At 40.5% G+C, this 19,863-nt stretch overlaps 3 protein-coding genes across 5 annotated transcripts in view; 1 reads left to right on the top strand and 2 right to left on the bottom strand.

Moving 5' to 3' along the window:
* capn10 (calpain 10) overlaps window positions 1–576 on the bottom strand; it is a 79,089-nt gene extending 78,513 nt beyond the window's left edge. For all 3 annotated transcript variants that reach the window (XM_060906030.1, XM_060906031.1, XM_060906032.1), the window contains exon 1: window positions 346–576. The gene's annotated coding sequence lies outside the window, so the exon portion shown is untranslated. The remainder of the gene's footprint in view (window positions 1–345) is intronic.
* Window positions 5–17,087, top strand: ccl20a.3 (chemokine (C-C motif) ligand 20a, duplicate 3). Its single transcript, XM_060905396.1, has 6 exons — window positions 5–55; window positions 508–615; window positions 16,033–16,219; window positions 16,467–16,566; window positions 16,689–16,766; window positions 16,858–17,087. Exons 1-6 carry the CDS (start codon window positions 5–7, stop codon window positions 16,898–16,900), a joined length of 567 nt encoding a protein of 188 aa, XP_060761379.1. The 3' UTR covers window positions 16,901–17,087.
* ccl20a.4 (chemokine (C-C motif) ligand 20a, duplicate 4) lies at window positions 5,349–8,984 on the bottom strand. The gene is made up of 4 exons (XM_060906034.1): window positions 8,831–8,984; window positions 8,246–8,348; window positions 5,971–6,047; window positions 5,349–5,797 (listed from the first exon to the last, which is right to left on the bottom strand). Exons 1-4 carry the CDS (start codon window positions 8,895–8,897, stop codon window positions 5,763–5,765), a joined length of 282 nt encoding a protein of 93 aa, XP_060762017.1. The 5' UTR covers window positions 8,898–8,984; the 3' UTR covers window positions 5,349–5,762.
* Window positions 17,088–19,863: the final 2,776 nt, after the last annotated feature.

Raw genomic sequence — 19,863 nt, 5'->3', positions numbered from 1 at the left:
AAGCATGCGATGTTATTTCATGATCATTTCCACTACAGCTGTATGCGAGTTGTTGGTCTGTATTCATTTCTGAAAACTAGATCCTCAACATTATTGACAATACTTAGAGTGGATTAAAATTGTAATAAAAATTCATCTAATTATCATTCATGTTTGTTTGTTTTAAACTGGAACACGGTTTTAAATTAATAACCCTCTATACCAAAACCATTTCCTACAGATGTGTAGTAATATTTGACTGAAACATCAGTGACATTTAGTATACAGTATGGATTAATAACCCAAAGGAAAACTCATAACGAGCCCAAATATCAAAAAGAACTCAATGTTTTGAAAGTTACCTACCTTGGGCGGAGCTAGCTAGACAGCTAATTCTCTACCAGTTAGTTGAAATACTGACAATTTCTGCATTGTAATCAGTGCAACAAAACCGACTACCTATTACGGGCAAAATATAATCGCGTCTGTCTATTCAGCTCTCCTTAAATTCATACTGCGCATATTAAGGACAATAAATTGAGAAATACCAGCCTAAGCCAAGATGCACACTTCCGGAAAGACGACACGTTGCATAGCGCCCTGCCATTCATACAGAGACTGAACCAGGGTTGCCAGGTATATGATAAGAAATCTTTGTTATACTTGCTTTCAACGAAATTTGACGTGACTCTCACACAAGACCTAACATCTCATTCTCTCTAGCCGCTTTATCCTGTTCTACAGGGTCGCAGGCAAGCTGGAGCCTATCCCAGCTGACTACGGGTGAAAGGCGGGGTACACCCTGGACAAGTCGCCAGGTCATCACAGGGCTGACACATAGACACAGACAACCATTCACACTCACATTCACACCTACGGTCAATTTAGAGTCACCAGTTAACCTAACCTGCATGTCTTTGGACTGTGGGGGAAACCGGAGCACCCGGAGGAAACCCACGCGGACATGGGGAGAACATGCAAACTCTACACAGAAAGGCCCTCGCCGGCCCCGGGGCTCGAACCCAGGACCTTCTTGCTGTGAGGCGACAGCGCTAACCAGTACACCACCGTGCCGCCCCACATTTTAGAAGTGAGGGGGACAAATTGTTCAGAGGTCTATTGAGTGATTTATCATCCTCTCACATTCAATTGCACCTCTCCTTAGCAGCTAAAGAACCACATAACCACAAACAGCACAGCACCAGGGAACCGACTTTAGTTCTTTAAAATGATATACTATCAAAATCTAAAGTCAAAATCTATAAATCTCATCTCATCTCATCTCATTATCTCAAGCCGCTTTATCCTTCTACAGGGTCGCAGGCAAGCTGGAGCCTATCCCAGCTGACTACGGGTGAAAGGCGGGGTACACCCTGGACAAGTCGCCAGGTCATCACAGGGCTGACACATAGACACAGACAACCATTCACACTCACATTCACACCTACAGTCAATTTAGAGTCACCAGTTAACCTAACCTGCATGTCTTTGGACTGTGGGGGAAACCGGAGCACCCGGAGGAAACCCACGCGGACACAGAGAGAACATGCAAACTCCGCACAGAAAGGCCCTCGCCGGCCACGGGGCTCGAACCCAGACCTTCTTGCTGTGAGGCAACAGCACTAACCAGTACACCACCGTGCCGCCCCACATTTTAGAAGTGAGGGGGACAAATTGTTCAGAGGTCTATTGAGTGATTTATCATCCTCTCGCATTCAATTGCACCTCTCCTTAGCAGCTAAAGAACCACATAACCACAAACAGCACAGCACCAGGGAACCGACTTTATTTCTTTAAAATGATATACTATCAAAATCTAAAGTCAAAATCTATAAATCTATAAAGTAAAATTTATAAATAGAATTAAGAATAGTAGTAGTGACATAGCTAGTTATATTCTCTTCTCACCTGTGACCCTGCATAAACATCCCTGTTGGCCTCTGGTCCACTGTCTCCTCTCTCACCCTGCTCTTTCTATTGTGGCAATAAAGATTAAAAAATATGTGGAAAGCAACATTTTGAAACAGAATTAGGAATATAGTAATAATAATCAGCAAATTCATGTACTTTAAACTTTAACTACCACAAAAATAAATTAAATCTTTACAAAAATAACACTCAAAGGAACACAAATACATTTATATTCTTATTTTCTACCCAGAAGTGAGTAATCTTAGAGTAGCCAAAATAGTAACGTTACTCAAGTAAGAGTATTGTTACTTTAGAATAATATTACTCAAGTAAAAGTAAAACGTATTTTGCAACAAAACAACTCTTAAGAGTACAATTTATCCAAAAAGTTACTCAAGTAAATGTAACGGAGTAAATGTAACTAGTTACTACCGTCACTAAGTTAGTTCTTTAAAATGATATACTATCAAAATCGGGGCAGCACGGTGGTGTAGTGGTTAGCGCTGTCATCTCACAGCAAGAAGGTCCGGGTTCGAGCCCCGTGGCCGGCGAGGGCCTTTCTGTGCGGAGTTTGCATGTTCTCCCCGTGTCCACGTGGGTTTCCTCCGGGTGCTCCGGTTTCCCCCACAGTCCAAAGACATGCAAGTTAGGTTAACTGGTGACTCTAAATTGACCGTAGGTGTGAGTGTGAATGGTTGTCTGTGTCTATGTGTCAGCCCTGTGATGACCTGGTGACTTGTCCAGGGTGTACCCCGCCTTTCGCCCGTAGTCAGCTGGGATAGGCTCCAGCTTGCCTGCGACCCTGTAGAACAGGATAAAGCCGCTTATCCTGTTCTATAGGGTCGCAGGCAAGCTGGAGCCCATCCCGGCTGACTATGGGCGAGAGGCGGGGTACACCCTGGACAAGTCGCCAGATTATCGCAGGTCTGATACACAGAGAGACAAACAACCATTCACACTCACATTTACACGTACGGTCAATTCAGAGCCACCAGTTAACCTAACCTGCATGTCTTTGGACTGTGGGGGAAACCGGAGCGCCCAGAGGAAACCCACGCAGACATGGGATCGAACATGCAAACCCCACACAGAAAGGCTCTTGCCGGCTGCTGGGCTCGAACCCAGGACCTTCTTGCTGTGAGGCCACAGTGCTAACCACAACACCACCATGCTGCCCAATACAAATTACTGTTAATAAATTTAGATCTCTGGTTACCTCTAGGTTCTCTGGTTTTCTTGCACCCACCCATTTCAGTATGTGGTTCAGCAACAGTAAACTTCCCCTAGATGTGAACGTGTGTGCTTGGTGCCCTACATCCAGGTTGTATTCTCACCTTGAACCAAGGGTTCAGGGGTTCCAGATGAACCATAACCCTGACAATGATAAACCTGTTAATGAATCTAGCAAAATGCACTCTCTGTGGAGAGAGAAACAAAACCATGCTCCTCATTCATTCTTTCATCATAGACACACATTCACACCTGGAGACAATTTAGCATATCTAATCTACCTACTGCTATATTTTAGGGAAGTGGGAGAAAACTAGAGAACCCTGAGAAAACTCACACAAACACACTCCACGCTGACTGGGACCTGAGCTCAGGATTGAGCTGGGGACCCTGGAGATATGAGATGGCAGGGCTCTGCCCTGCACCACCATGTTCAGCAGAAAAAGTAAAATAAGACCTTCAGATAGGACCATGGTGAGATAATGTTAATTTTAGAGACTATATTATGCACAGTTTAAGTCCCAACAACTCAACATGCAGTTTGTTTGCTAATTTGTAAGGTGTTGCCACAATGTTTTGATCATGCATTCCTTCTCACCTACCTCTCCAAATGTACTCTTTACCTCCTGGTAATTTTGGGTCTATTTATTAAATCACCAGGCATGCATGTTCAAGAACTATGGCTTTCTTCCCATGGATTGAAACTGGTACCACACAACTAACAACTAAATGCAAACTGACTAAGTATCCTGACTCTTCAAAGCATGCAAAATTAGTATATGTAGCATATCTAATCCACGGCACGGTGGTGTAGTGGCTAGCATGGTCGCCTCACAACAAGAAGGTTCTGCATTCAAACCCATTGGCCGGCGAGGGAGTTTGCATGTTCTCCCCGTGTCTGCGTAGGTTTCCTCCGGGTGCTCTGGTTTCCCCCACAATCCAAAGACATGCAGTTAGGTTGACGTGGGGCAGCCTTGGGCTGAGGTGCCCTTGAGCAAGGTACCTGACTCCTGACTGCTCCCCGGGCGCTCTGGTGTGGCTGCCCACTGCTCTGGGTATGTGTGCACTTGTGTTCACTGCTTCAGATGGGTTAAATGCAGAGGATGAATTTCACTGTGCTTAAAGTGTGCATGTGACAAAGGTTTCTTCTTCTATATGTAAATGTATTAACAGTGACTGGAATATTCTACTCTTTGTAGCCTGTTTGTAGTTGCCTACATCCTTATATTGGCTGTTGTGAAGTAATAGTGGAAATTCATCTGGTAGATGGAAATAGGCACCGAATAAATGTTGAGAAAAGATAAAACAAAAGTCTGTGCATATAAAGCAATGTTTATAACCTTATTATTACAGTACTGGCAACCGTCTGACGTCAATGTGTACTTTTGTGCCATCTACAGGGTGAAAAGCCAAATTACATCAAACTGAGCTGGCCCAAGGATAATGCTGTGCACACTAGAGATGAACCTCACCATCCTTATTGATTTACATTTAATCACACTCACTTGGAACAGTAATATATACAGTTATGGGAATATTTATTTCTATCCATATTCACTGGATATGAGCAATTGCGTGCTCTGATTGGCTACTCCACTACTAGGCTATCAGTGAGTAGAGAAAAACAAAATAGCAGCGCATGTTGCTGAACCAACCAAGGATGAAATAAAAACGATACTCGAAAGCAAAACCTCCAAACATTAAAAATTAAAAAAGCAACAAAATATGGAATAATGGTATCTTTTTTTCAAGAATTATTATTATTATTATTAGCATTTTTCACAATTTGCTTCTGTCATTTTGCCGGTTTGTTTACATTCTAAGCATAAATGAGTTTGTCGGACATTTTGTATAAAGTTTTTTATTTATCAAATGTGCAAAAAATAAAAATACTCTGTGTCTCAAAATCCAGTGAATGTGGATATAATAAAACAGTTATTACACTCAATCTTTTCATATATGGCTGATAGCTGATGAGGTGTTAGGTGCTGCATTGGCTATCAGCTCATGTACAACTCGATTTTGTGGAATAACATATGTCAGAAGGGATTTGCAAGTCATTGCATTGTTTTTAATTTACATTTTACACAGCGGCCCAACATTTTTGGAATCGGTGTTGTGTGTATGCACACACACACACACACACACACACACACACACACACACACACACACACACACACACACACACAGAGTCATGGGGCTAAAGAAAGTAGGCAGAAAAAAGTATGAATGTCCTCCTTCTGTGTTTTTATTTGTTACAAATCTTTTAAAAAAATATATCTTTCAGTATGTGGTCATTTTTCAGCAACATTCAGAAACTAGGTGGGGAAAAATAATAAGTATATCCTTCCTACTTCCACATCATTTAAAGAGTAATTAACACGCAGGTGTTACTAAAATCAATTCTTGCCGCTCATCAACCTGGGAAGGGGTTCAAGTCCATCTCCAAATAATTTAAAATTCATTATTCTCAAGCGAGAAGGGTCGTTTACAAGTGGAGATACTTCAAGACAGTCATCAATCTTCCAAAGAGTGAGCATCCCAGCAAATTCAGTGCAATGTCCAACCAGAAAAAAGGAATCATAAGTAATTCTATCTTTCTATCATTCCTTTTCCCCCCTCATCCTATTTCCTCATTTCTCATCCTCTTTTTGGTTTGGATTTTCTGCTGGGTCCTGCAACAGAGTGTATCTCATCAGTAAAGTCCTCAACAATACACCCAAAGCATGTGTTCACATTTCGGGCAGTAAATAACACAATACTTATAACTATTATTTATTATCCTCATGCCAGACTACTAACTTCAGTTGGGAAATGCTTTTATAAATCAGTGTAATGGTGAACTTACTCATGTAATTCAGAGCATTTTTAACCCATGTTGAATCAGGACTGGCACAAATCTTTCTTCCTGTCACTGTGGTAAATCTGCAAAAGAGGGAAAGAGACAATTAACATGACTATAACAGAATGTTATTAATTTAAGATTACTATCACTTTAATGTTACAGTGGTGCTTGAAAGTTTGTGAACCCTTTAGAATTTTCTGTATTTCTGCATAAATATGACCTAAAACATCATCAGATTTTCACACAAGTCCTAAAAGTAGATAAAGAGAACCCAGTTAAACAAATGAGACAAAAATATTATACTTGGTCATTTACAGTATTTATTGAGGAAAATGATCCAATATTACATATCTGTGAGTGGCAAAAGTATGTGAACCTTAAGGATTAACAGTTAATTTGAAGGTGAAATTAGTCAGGTGTTTCCAATCAATGGGATGACAATCAGGTGTGAGTGGACACCCTGTTTTATTTAAAGAACAGAGATCTATCAAAGTCTGATCTTCACAACACATGTTTGTGGAAGTGTATCATGGCACAAACAAAGGAGATTTCTGAGGGCCTCAGAAAAAGCGTTGATGATGCTCATCAGGCTGGAAAAGGTGAAAAAACCATCTCTAAAGAGTTTGGACTCCACCAATCCACAGTCAGACAGATTGTGTACAAATGGAGGAAATTCAAGACCAATATTACCCTCCCCAGGAGTGGTCGACCAACAAAGATCACTCCAAGAGCAAGGCGTGTAATAGTCAGCGAGGTCACAAAGGACCCCAGGGTAACTTCTAAGCAACTGAAGGCCTCTCTCACATTGGCTAATGTTAATGTTCATGAGTCCACCATCAGGAAAACACTGAACAACAATGGTGTGCATGGCAGGATTTCAAGGAGAAAGCCACTGCTCTCCAAAAAGAACATTGCTGCTTGTCTGCAGTTTGCTAAAGATGACGTGGACAAGCCAGAAGGCTATTGGAAAAATATTTTGTGGAAGGATGAGACCAAAATGGAACTTTTTGGTTTAAATGAGAAGCGTTATGTTTGGAGAAAGGAAAACACTGCATTCCAGCATAAGAACCTTATCCCTTCTGTGAAACATGGTGGTGGTAGTATCATGGTTTGGGCTTGTTTTGCTGCATCTGGGCCAGGATGGCTTGCCATCATTGATGGAACAATGAATTCTGAATTATACCAGCGAATTCTAAAGGAAAATGTCAGGACATCTGTCCATGAACTGAATCTCAAGAGAAGGTGGGTCATGCAGCAAGACAATGACCTTAAGCACACAAGTCGTTCTACCAAAGAATGGTTAAAGAAGAAGAAAGTTCATGTTTTGGAATGGCCAAGTCAAAGTCCTGACCTTAATCCAATCAAAATGTTGTGGAAGGACCTGAAGCGAGCAGTTCATGTGAGGAAACCCACCAACATCCCAGAGTTGAAGCTGTTCTGTACAGAGGAATGGGCTAAAATTCCTCCAAGCCAGTGTGCAGGACTGATCAACAGTTACTGGAAATGTTTAGTTGCAGTTATTGCTGCACAAGGGGGTCACACCAGATACTGAAAGCAAAGGTTCACATACTTTTGCCACTCACAGATATGTAATATTGGATCATTTTCCTCAATAAATAAATGACCAAATCTAATATTTTTGTCTCATTTGTTTAACTGGGTTCTCTTTATCTACTTTTAGGACTTGTGTGAAAATCTGATGATGTTTTAGGTCATATTTATGCAGAAATATAGAAAATGTTAAAGGGTTCACAAACTTTCAGGCACCACTGTATATTAATAGCAAGTAACCACATATTCTGACAAATTAACAACTTGCACTCTAGTCCAGCCTGAGACTCATAATATATCTAAAGTAAGATTCAAACACCTTTCATACACAATTACATAATTCAGTATTAATTAGCAAAATTCCTGGAACATGTCAAAGAACAGCAAACGTTATGTAACTCTAATGACATGCTATCATTTTACAGATTTTATCTTAAGTGATTTTGTTCATTTAAGTGTGAATTAATTAAATTCATAAAGATACTATTATGTTAAAACTTAAGTAACTGACTGAAAAAAAACTTTCTAGAGCTGAACAGTCATAAGTAAAAATCAATTCATTAGTCTTAGTGAGTATTTATTATAATTTATTACAATGTTAGTATTTATTACAATATTTAAGACTGTGTTCTCTAGAAGACTTGCTACTGTACAGTCTTTAAAGTGTTTGGGATAAGTGCAAACTAATATAATGTTGTATTTAGATAAGTGTTAAATGTTTACTTACATTACAGCATGTAGTCGACAGACAGTAGTTGCGTCCTGTATGGTGAAGTCTTTCAGTCGATTGAGAGGCAAAGGTTTTGATGCAAAATTCATACAACATCTCACTGCACACAGGATGATATACTTTAGATTCAATGCACAAAATTCATATACACAGCAAAATCCCCAGTGTTGAATTAACACCCAGAGTGTTGATTTAACACCCTACTGTGTTTATATAGGTCCAACTGGACACAAATTAACTCTGAAAGTGTTAATTCAACACTGAGGAATTTGCTGTGTATGTACTCCAAAAAGGACTATTCAAAAATTAAAGAGCAAGATAGAAGGAAACAATAGCAATGTAATATAACATAATGTAATATAATGTAGTGTGCTTTTATTGTTTTGTTGCTTAGATACTACTCAGATTTAGAATGAGCACTATTTACTATGTATGCATGAAGCTAGTTGAGCCTAATATTACAGTTATGTCAATATGTACCACCCAGCATGTAATACATACACTGAGATTCATATTCATTTAATGAAACATAGTTTAGTGAGTGTATTGAAAGTGTAAAATCTAAAGTTGTATTCTACTTACTGGTTTCTCCCAGAGGCAAACACAACAGCACCAACGCCATGAGTAAGACAGGCAGAGATTTGATCATTGTGTAAAGTAATGAGTCTCTTAATAATGTCTACACCAGGGGAAAAAGATTACAAAGCAAGGATAATAGAATAAACCCCTGTCCCAATCAGACACACTGGTTCTGATACATGGCATTTGGAAAAGCTGCTTTTATACACAAAACTGTACAAAAGGTTTTTTTTCCACGTGGAAAAAAAAAACTCGGGGGATCTTTAGTTAGAGGAAGAAAGTGGGGAATTTTTGACCTGCACAGGAAGTTGTATTTATGTCAAACAACTCTGTCATTGTGAACATTTCTGTTCTTAGAAGGCCATTACAAGCTGTTTTGTTTCAAATAAATTTTTCTATACCAATAAATCCAAGGAATTTGAAAATTTCTGATCCTTGATATTTGGATTATATATTTTACTTTATATACAGTACCAGTCAAAAGATTGGACACAGCTACTCATTCATAGGTTTTTTTTCCCTGTATTTTGACTATTTTTCTACATTGTAGAACAATACTGAAGACACCAAAATATGAAATAACATATGGAATATACTGTATATATGGAATTATGTGGTAAACAAAGAAGTGTTAAAAAAAGTTCCTAAATATGATTCTGTCCTATTTTAGATTCTTCAAAATAGCCACCGTTTACCTTGATGCTTTGCACACTATTGGCGTTCTCTTAACCAGCTTCATGAGGTAGTCACTTGGAATGCTTTTCGGTTAACAGATCCCTCATCAAAAGTTAATTAGTGGAATTTCTTGCCTTCTTAATGCATTTGAGATCAAACAGTAAATAGTAAATAATAAAATACAGTAAATAGCCCTATTGAGGTTTTTCACCCACGTGACCAAGTCATGTGATGCATCGTTAGGCTGCCATTTTGGACATCACGGCTCGAATCAGTTTGAATGCGAGGAAGGCGACAAACGAAAAACATAAAAGAAAAAGGAGCGAGATGCAGAAAACACCTTCACTATCCAGCGACGTAGGGCATTTACAGGGCGAGCAAAGGGAGAGGTATTTGCAAAAATTGAGGTTAGCAGACTTAGAGAACGACGTTTACCTGCTTCCACCTGTTCACTGACGTACGGAAGTACACGAAGCCCTCGTCTTTACCTGACTTCAGCCCACATGATCTGTATACCAATGTCGTTAAAAACCCATCGCCATACACAGGTATTGATCTGAAAGCGTATAAGAGTTTGGATGCCTACAAATATTTTGTGTCAGGCTGGGTAACATGCCTACATCAGTGGGTCGTCCCTGGAGCCGGTGGTCGCCATCTTATTACAGCTAAGGGTTGTTCACATTTTCGTTTACTTTCGGTCCTCAGGATAAACAAAATGTTATTAAATGTCATTGGAATAACTTCTTAGTCTGTTGAGACATGGCCTGTTATAAATTTGCTGTTACCAGGCAATGACCAAGAACTGTATTATTAAGGTCGGTGTCTGTGTTGTAGCAGTGTACTAGCAGCTAGCTGTTAGCACTAGCTAATGTCAACAACAAAGTAGCTAGTATGTTACTGTAGCAATGTTTACGTTCAGTCATTTGGATGACTGTTAAAACCTTTCAGTCTCCAGTTTTTCCTTTACTGTATTTACTAGTTTACTGTAATTATGATCCGGCAGCTATTTACACTGGATCCAGTGTAAATAGCTGCCGGAGCGTGCTCCGGCTTGCTCCCCCTCAAATTAAGCAGCGCACTCCGGGAGCAAGCCGGAGCGCGCTGCTTAATTTGAGGGGGAGCAAGCCGGAGCGCGCTGCTTAATTTGAGGGGGAGCAAGCCGGAGCACGCTCCAGAACCTCGGCCGGAGCACTCCGGGAGCAAGCCGGAGCGCGCTGCTTAATTTGAGGGGGAGCAAGCCGGAGCACGCTCTGGCAGCTATTTACACTGGATCCGGTGTAAATAGCTGCCAGATCATAATTACAGTAAACTAGTAAATACAGTAAAGGAAAAACTTGAGACTGAAAGGTTTTAACAGTCATCCAAATGACTGAACGTAAACATTGCTACAGTAACATACTAGCTACTATGTTGTTGACATTAGCTAGCTTGACCTTCAAAATGGCGGACACTGGGGCGTCACGTGACCCTGTGACGTCAGGTGAAATACCTCAATTCCACAACTGTAGTAATCCATATCAAGTCAACAATCACTCACCTAAGTAAAGAGAAAAGACCTCGACATTACTTTAAGACATGAAGTGTCTTTTCATTTATAAAAATAAAGAAAAAACACTGAATTAGAAGGAGTGTTCAAACTTTTGACTAGTACTGCACATAAACTGTATATTGGTTACTGAAACTTCACATCGTGCTTATTGGTTGGCATCTTTAATGAGTAGCAAACCTATTGTCTTTACAGTCTAATCATACATGAGATGAGACAGAAATAATTTATAACTGAAACTAGTAATTATGAACTTTAATAAGCCCACTTCCCAACTGGTCACACTGGCTCAGATACATGGCATTTGGAGATGCTGATTTTTTTTTTTAAATATACATTAACCTGTGGAAAATTTGGGGGGATGTTTAGTTAGAGGAAGACCGGGGGAATTTGTGAGCTGCACAGAAAGCTGAATTTAGGTCAAGCATCTGTCAACATGAACATTCTGTTCCTGAAAGGCCATTAAAAGCTGCTTTGTTCAAATACATTCTTCTATACCAGTAAATGAAAGAAACTGGAAAATGGATGGTCCTCGTCATTTTATCTATCTATCTGCACACACACACACACACACACACACACACACACACACCATCCACTTTAATACGAACATCTTTACATCTAATCTATCTAAATCAGCTAATCATATGGCAGCAGTTCTATGGAAAAATCATGCATATACAGGTCAAGAGCTTCAGGTAATGTTCATCTCAAACATCAGAATGAAGAAAAATAGTGAATTTTTTAAAAAGAAAAGACACCTTTCTGTTTTAGCCAGCATAAACTTTTTCAGCAGTTTGTGTTACAGTAGCTCTTGTGTAGGATTGGATCTTCGTGCCCCATGCAAATCAGTGAGCCTTTGACACCCATGACCCTGTTGCCGGTTCACTGGTTGTCCTTCCTTGGACCACTTTTGGTAAGTACTAACCATTGTATATCAGGAACACCGCACAAGAGGTGCCATTTTGGAGATGCTCAGACCCAGTCATCTAGCCATCTAGCTAGATGACTGGGTCTGGGTCTAGTCATCTAGCCATCACAAGCCAGTCATCTAGCCATCACTAGCCTTTGTCAACGTCCTCAGAGCCTTATGCTTGCCCATTTTTCCTGCTTCCAACACATCAACTTCGAGAACTGAGTCTTCTCATGCTGCTTAATATATCCCACTTCTTGACAGGTGCCATTGTACCAAAATAATCAATGTAATTCACTTTACCCGTCAGTGATTTTAATTTTATGGCTGATCAGTATGTGTGTGTATGTATATATATATATATATATATATATATATATATATATATATATATATATATATATATATATATATATCAGCATGCAGTGTTGCAAAGGCACTTTTCTGTATTATCTCCCGAGTCAGGATTCCAAAAGAAATCCTGACTGATCAAGGCACTACGTTTATGTCAATGCACACTATGCGAATTGTACAAATTACTGGGGATTAAATCGATTCATACTAGTGTTTATCATCCGCAAATGGATGGGCTGGTTGAACGATTTAACAAAACACTTAAGAACATGATTCGTAAGGTCATTCAAGGGGAGGCTAAAAACTGGGATAGGTGGCTAGACCCTCTGTTGTTTGCAGTGCATGAAGTCTCGCAAGCCTCCACTGGGTTTTCCCAGTTTGAATTGCGGTATAGGCACAAGCATGTATACACACATGTATAGGTGTGCTTTTAAAAATTGTTGTATGTCACACCTGAGTTTTTGACCTGTTTTTTATTTTTGACAGAGACCATTACTGTGTACTCCTATGCACTCTAATGCCGCTTTTCCACTACCAACGTGGCTGAGTTGGGCTGAGCCGTGCCATGCTGAGTTGGGCTGAGTCGAGCTGAGTGGGGCTGTTGGAGTTGCATTTCGACTACAACCACGCTGAACTGTGCTGGCTGGAAGTGGGTGGACACATTGGGTGGAGTTAGCGAAAGTGGGTGGACGTCACGTGATGTCGTTAGGTGGCGCAAACAGTGACATCAGTGACCTTTTAAGCGGTAGTCTCACGACCCGGATAGTAAACAATAAACATGGAGGACATGGAGTCGTTAGTGTTGCTGGTCTTGGTGCTGTGGCTTGTTGTCACCGACAACGCCAACAGATACTGGCAAGAACGTATAGATGAGGCGAGGCGCATAAGGCTTCAGAAATTCTCGTAATTCGTAATTATTCTTCTTCCGGGTTTACGGTGTTTACAGATCCCAGCGTGCTCGCGGGGCGTGTGTGGGCATGTGAGGACACTCCTCCTCACCAATCAGTGCACAGGGGAGTGTCTCCTCACACCCCTAGCCCCACTCAGCTCGGTTTGGCTCACTTCAGCCCTACTCCAAAACCGTGCGAGTTTTGGGTGCTGAGTAGGGCTGAAGCGAGCTGAGTCGTGCTGCTCTGAGGTAGTCGAAACGCGAGCCGTGTCGGGCTGAAGTGAGCTGAAAAAGGGTAGTGGAAAAGGGCCATAAGACATAACAGCACTAAACTACTTTTACTTTTCATTGTGCTGGTAATATCCTCTTGTATATTTAGTATGGGGCGGCACGGTGGTGTAGTGGTTAGCGCTGTCGCCTCACAGCAAGAAGGTCCTGGGTTCGAGCCCCGGGGCCGGCGAGGGCCTTTCTGTGTGGAGTTTGCATGTTCTCCCCGTGTCCGCGTGGGTTTCCTCCGGGTGCTCCGGTTTCCTCCAAAGACATGCAGGTTAGGTTAACTGGTGACTCTAAATTGACCGTAGGTGTGAGTGTGAATGGTTGTCTGTGTCTATGTGTCAGCCCTGTGATGACCTGGCGACTTGTCCAGGGTGTACCCCGCCTTTCGCCCGTAGTCAGCTGGGATAGGCTCCAGCTTGCCTGCGACCCTGTAGAAGGATAAAGCGGCTAGAGATAATGAGATGAGATATTTAGTATGAAGTGTACCTTTACTTGGCTTTGAGAGCAAATCTTTAAAAGGTACATCATTATTCCTTAATGTACAATTATGCACCCTAAAAATATGCATATTAAAATGTACAAAACACATACTCTTGATAGTACTACCCCAACAATGAGGAAAGGTGCAGTTTGGTACCTTTATTTTTGGGAGTGTATTTACTGCCAATCTATTCTTGTTTACTTGATATATGATTTGTATTGTATGCTATCCTGAATTAAAATGTTGCCTAAGTTATAGTTTTCAAAGATTCTTCAATCATAGTTCAGATGACAAAATGTCTGATATTCTAAACATGATTATAAGTGACACTGGAAATTCTGCAGGTTTAAAGGGGAAGCCATGATGAAATATAAGGGAACATTTTAAACCCATAAGTCTCTGCCATGACCTAGTTAATACAGTGGATATCACATTTTCCCCTTTGATTTTAAAGACTATGGTTGCATGTTGTGTCATGACCTAGAAAATAAGAGCTGAGTTTGTTTTGTAGCCCACACACACTACAAGAGCCCCTGCAGTTCTCATGGGGTTCTTTTTCTAACACTGAGTGTTGATTGTGGTGCCAATGATTTAAGTATTGTCCTAGACTACAATAATTTTTAAAATAAATTACTTTAAGTCTGCACTTTTTCATTTGTAGCTACACAACTACATCACTAAATAAATAAATAAATAAATGAAACAAAACATGGTTCAGGAAGAGGAAAGCCTACACTATTATCTGTAGGTTGTTCCCATAACTTTTATAAGAACTTATCTGTCAGTACTTTTTCATGATTCATGGATTTAAAAATAAATAAATCAATCAATAAATAAAACTGTAAACATGATTTTACGATGCTTATGAGTGTGGGTTTTGCATTGTTACACAGTTTTTGAAAAACAAAAGGGGGTTCTCAGGGGTTTAATGATCAACACTAGGTTTTTAAACAGGTTCTAATTAGAACTTTCTCTGATAGAGAAACCCTCTGTTGTGCAGTTCAATACGGTACCTTTATGAATTATTGGTAACAACATCTCATCTCATTATCTCTAGCCGCTTTATCCTTCTACAGGGTCACAGACAAGCTGGAGCCTATCCCAGCTGACTACGGGTGAAAGGCGGGGTACACCCTGGACAAGTCGCCAGGTCATCACAGGGCTGGTAACAACATCTCATCTCATCTCATTATCTCTAGCCGCTTTATCCTTCTACAGGGTCGCAGGCAAGCTGGAGCCTATCCCAGCTGACTATGGGCGAAAGGCGGGGTACACCCTGGACAAGTCGCCAGGTCATCACAGGGCTGACACATAGACACAGACAACCATTCACACTCACATTCACACCTACGGTCAATTTAGAGTCTCCAGTTAACCTAACCTGCATATCTTTGGACTGTGGGGGAAACCGGAGCACCCGGAGGAAACCCACGCGGACACGGGGAGAACATGCAAACTCCGCACAGAAAGGCCCTCGCCGGCCCCGGGGCTCGAACCCAGGACCTTCTTGCTGTGAGGCGACAGCGCTAACCACTACACCACCGTGCCGCCCGGTAACAACATTAAATCTTAAAATACTTTAAATACACAGTATGGTAATAATGCACATCACTCCAATGTTTGTTTGTTTTTTAACTGCCTTGTTAAAAGAGGTTGATTTTAGCCTTTAGTGGTTTGTTGATGTAGAAATGAAGTTAGTTTTCTGATTGTCTGTTCTACATGTTTTGAATTAAAAGGGGCATGCTGTACCTAGAATTTTTAAACATAATTATCTATAGTGTTACAGCTTGAAGTTAACTGTGCACTGCTTCAGATTTTTAATAATGACAGTTATCTCTTATCTCAGTACAAGGGCATGTATGTATAGGTATACATGTAAGCAACTAGTGATTACATAATTGAGAGTAATCATCAGCTGCTATTGAATCAATTGTGCTTTAAAAATATTTCAATGCTATTTCATCACTGTTGGACACACTACATTAAATATCAGGCATGCCGAACCTCAGTATTTCCCCAAATTCCTTTTTATGTAAACCTCTTCCTCATTGCAGTGAAAGTCTGATTTAAGCGCAAATGGAAAATCCACAGGTGTTGGGTTTTCCACTATGGGAGGTATAAAGTTCTTGCTCTCAGACAGAGTGACACACACCGCCCAGAGAGTAACTCAGACATAATGGCCCAGATTAGAGGTGGAGCTCCCACACTTGTGCTGCTTCTGATAGTCAGCTTGTTCTGTCAAGACACTGCTGCTTGGGGTAAGACTTTCTCTTTCTCTGTTATCACTATGCAGCTGGAAAGACAAAACTCTGTACTTGTAAACTGCTCTTGGCATGTCATATTACTTGTTTCTTTTAATTTATGAATGCCTTTAGATTTATATACTTTCAATGTGTTTTGTACTGTGTAAAGGTACTGAAAATGAGCACAAAAAAATAGAGCTTGAAGATAGAACAGACATTGTATATGCTAATATATTTCTTTTATTTCTTATTTATTGTTTAGGATGTTGCAGGCGATATTCCAAAGGACAGCTCCCTGCTAATTTAATCCGAGGATATTCAATCCAGGACATCAATGCAAACTGCAACATCAATGCTGTCATGTGAGTTTCATATACTGTACATATACTCATGCAACGTCTTTCTTTTTTCATCCCTCTCCTCTTCTGTCATGTGCTTCTTTGAATAATAATATTAAAATCATTTGTTCTTATCCTCTTTTTAGTTTTTACACGTATGGACACAGAAGAGTGTGTGCTGATCCTTCTCAGCCCTGGGTGAGAGACAGCATCCAGAATCTGATGTAAGCATAAGCAGTGTTTTCTTAAAAGATTTTATTTGAATAAAAGTAATAATAGTTTTAGTCAACTAAAATGATTTTCTTTTTTCTTTAGGAACAAAGTGTTGGCTCTAAAGAAGCAAAGAAAACAGCAGTGAAGAGAGAGAAGCTAATATTTTACTAAGCATTTATGTATAATATTTATATATAATATAGATTTTCCATTGACATAGTATCATTCTTTATGAAGAAGCTGTTATGATTTATGCAATATGCATAAGCACTATGTATTTTTTGTATGTACATCTTATTCAGTACATTAAACCTGAATTTGTTTTAAAATTAGCCTGTGTCTTTTAAATCAATTTCTGTGTTCTGAAACCATAGTCAATAAGGAAATGCTATTTGTATCAACACTTTTTTTAACAATGGGAAAAAAAAACATCAAATAGCCTCCTAAAGTACACCCATATATACCTACATATCATAATTATACATATTATGCAAGTACATTGATGACGTGTTCACAACAACCTCAACACGATCTGTCTGAACTTTCCCCCATTTATCCTGTATTCAGACACATCACTAAATCTGCTTCCTCTTTCGTCATAGAACAGACCTTGTGCATTTGGAAATTTTAAAATACTTTATACATGGTGAGGTTAAAAAAGGCACCCAGTTATTGAAACGTTATATAAATATACTTAAATGGGGAAAAAGAGTATAATTACATACACAGCTTATTAAGCAGGCGTGTCTCCTGAGATCCAAATATAGGTATTCAAAGCTGGTTTTATTTATAACCTCTAACTGTCAAGGTGTAAATTCCCCACACCTGTACAGCAGGAAGTAAAATTGCACTTAGGTCAGAGCAGAGGAAGGGCTGGAATGCTTAAACTCTATAAACCTGTTTAAAGTGTACAGCAAAAGGTGAACTATTAATCAGATAACAACTTGCATTCTTGTCCAAACACACATGCACACACAACTTGTCTGTAATCAGCTTGACTGCAAGAAGGCAAAGAAAAGGGATGGTGCAAGAAACATACTGTCAGAGTTGCTGCCAGAAGTTTACATACATGGAGAAGATCCATCCATCCATTATCTGTAGCCGCTTATCCTGTTCTACAGGGTCGCAGGCAAGCTGGACCCTATCCCAGCTGACTATGGGTGAGAGGCGGGGTACACCCTGGACAAGTCGCCAGGTCATCGCAGGGCACAGAGAAGATTGTCATGATAATTTTGGGCTTTAAATTATTATTTTTTTAATCATTCTTTTTTCTGTGGCAGAAGGATTATACAACATATGCTTCATTATTCCATCCACTTTGTGCAATGCACCAGTTCCACTGGCAGCAAAACAGCCCCATATGATGCTATCACAGTTTGGGTCTTCTTCCAGCAAAATAGTTTAGCAAAGTGACTACACCTCCCAATTACACCTGCACTGAATTAATAATCTAAATGAGTGTATGTAAATTTTTGATCTTGTATGTATAATTCTGACCCTGTGTTGATTTTAGAAAACCCAAAATAAATTAAAGCTGCTAGTGGCCTTGACGGGCCCTCGCACGTGTGGTTCTGCAACCCAGGACATTCCGCCACCCAACAAAACAGTCACATGTCATATATTCATCAAATGTTCAAAGGTGATGCGCATGTTGCAAATGCCTTGACTGCTTGACGGATGAGAGATAGACAGACAAAGACTGTAAGTGTGTGTGTGTGTGTGTGTGTGTGTGTGTGTGTGTGTGTGTGTGTGTTTCTGTGGTGTGAAAATGTACATTTATATATATGTACAAAACTATACATGTGTCTCCTCCTTATCTCTATCTCATGCTGTAATCTTAAGTCATCTTAGCTTTCCTGTGTCTGCAGTGTGTGTGTGTGTGTGTACATGCAGAGTTTTCATATGTCTGCAGCAAAATACACAATGATGGCAGGTCACTATTATTGTGTGTGTGTGTGTGTGTGTGTGTGTGTGTGTGTGTGTGTGTGTGTGTGTCTGTTTGTCAGAGGGAGAGAGAGAGAGAGAGAAAGAAAGTGTGTGTGAGAGTGTGCTCATAGATGTTGCGTGTGCATGTGAGTGCATACTTGTGAGTGTATGTGTGTATGCATAAATATGCATATGACTGTGAGTGTGTGTATGAGTGTGCACAGAATCGTATATGTTACCCATTCTCGTGAGTATTCATGTGTGTGTATATGATTGCAACTGTGTGTGTGTGTGTGTGTGTGTGTGTGTGCGCATGAGTGTGTGTGCACGTGTGTGTGTGTGCTACATGTATAATATATAGATTTAGGCACTGTCTAAAAGCGGAGCTGCCATCTGTTTCTGGGTTGTAGAATTTTCTTATATCATAACCAGTCTCTTTTGTTTTATTTCTTTACTGGCTAGCACTGGCTACTAGGCGGTGTGTATAACTGGCAATTACTAACACTGACCACTAGGCGGTATGTATGACTGGTAATTACTAACACTGACCACTAGGCGGTGTGTATGACTGGTAATTACTAACACTGGCCACTAGGTGGTGTGTGTATGACTGGTAATTACTAACACTGACCACTAGGCAGCGTATGACTGGTAAGTACTAACACTGACCACTAGGCGGTGTGTGTATGACTGGTAAGTACTAACACTGACCACTAGGCGGTGTGTGTCTCATCTCATTATCTCTAGCCACTTTATCCTGTTCTACAGGGTCGCAGGCAAGCTGGAGCCTATCCCAGCTGACTACGGGCAAAAGGCGGGGTACACCTTGGACAAGTCGCCAGGTCATCACAGGGCTGATACATAGACACAGACAACACACTCACATCTACGTACGGTCAATTTAGAGTCACCAGTTAACCTAACCTGCATGTCTTTGGACTGTGGGGGAAACCGGAGCACCTGGAGGAAACCCACGCGGACACGGGGAGAACATGCAAACTCTGCACAGAAAGGCCCTCGCTGGCCACGGGGCTCGAACCCGGACCTTCTTGCTGTGAGGCGACAGTGCTAACCGCTACACCACCGTGCCGCCCTAGGCGGTGTGTATGACTGGTAATTACTAACACTGGTAATTACTAACACTGACCACTAGGCGGTGTGTACGACTGGTAATTACTAACA

Source organism: Neoarius graeffei, chromosome 23 (genome assembly GCF_027579695.1).
Source record: "Neoarius graeffei isolate fNeoGra1 chromosome 23, fNeoGra1.pri, whole genome shotgun sequence".
Taxonomy (NCBI): Eukaryota; Metazoa; Chordata; class Actinopteri; order Siluriformes; family Ariidae; genus Neoarius; species Neoarius graeffei.
Note: the sequence above shows the minus strand (reverse complement) of the source record. Positions and strands in the feature narration are given on the sequence as shown.

Coding starts and splice junctions, on each gene's coding strand:
- ccl20a.3 (XM_060905396.1), top strand. CDS start 5: ATGCGATGTTATTTCATGATCATTTCCACTACAGCTGTATGCGAGTTG. Junction 56..507: donor CAGCTGTATGCGAGTTGTTG/GTCTGTATTCAT, acceptor GCGCATATTAAG/GACAATAAATTGAGAAATAC. Junction 616..16,032: donor GACTGAACCAGGGTTGCCAG/GTATATGATAAG, acceptor GTCTGATTTAAG/CGCAAATGGAAAATCCACAG.
- ccl20a.4 (XM_060906034.1), bottom strand. CDS start 8,897: ATGATCAAATCTCTGCCTGTCTTACTCATGGCGTTGGTGCTGTTGTGT. Junction 8,349..8,830: donor TTTGCCTCTGGGAGAAACCA/GTAAGTAGAATA, acceptor TCCTGTGTGCAG/TGAGATGTTGTATGAATTTT. Junction 5,798..5,970: donor AAATGCTCTGAATTACATGA/GTAAGTTCACCA, acceptor ACTCTGTTGCAG/GACCCAGCAGAAAATCCAAA.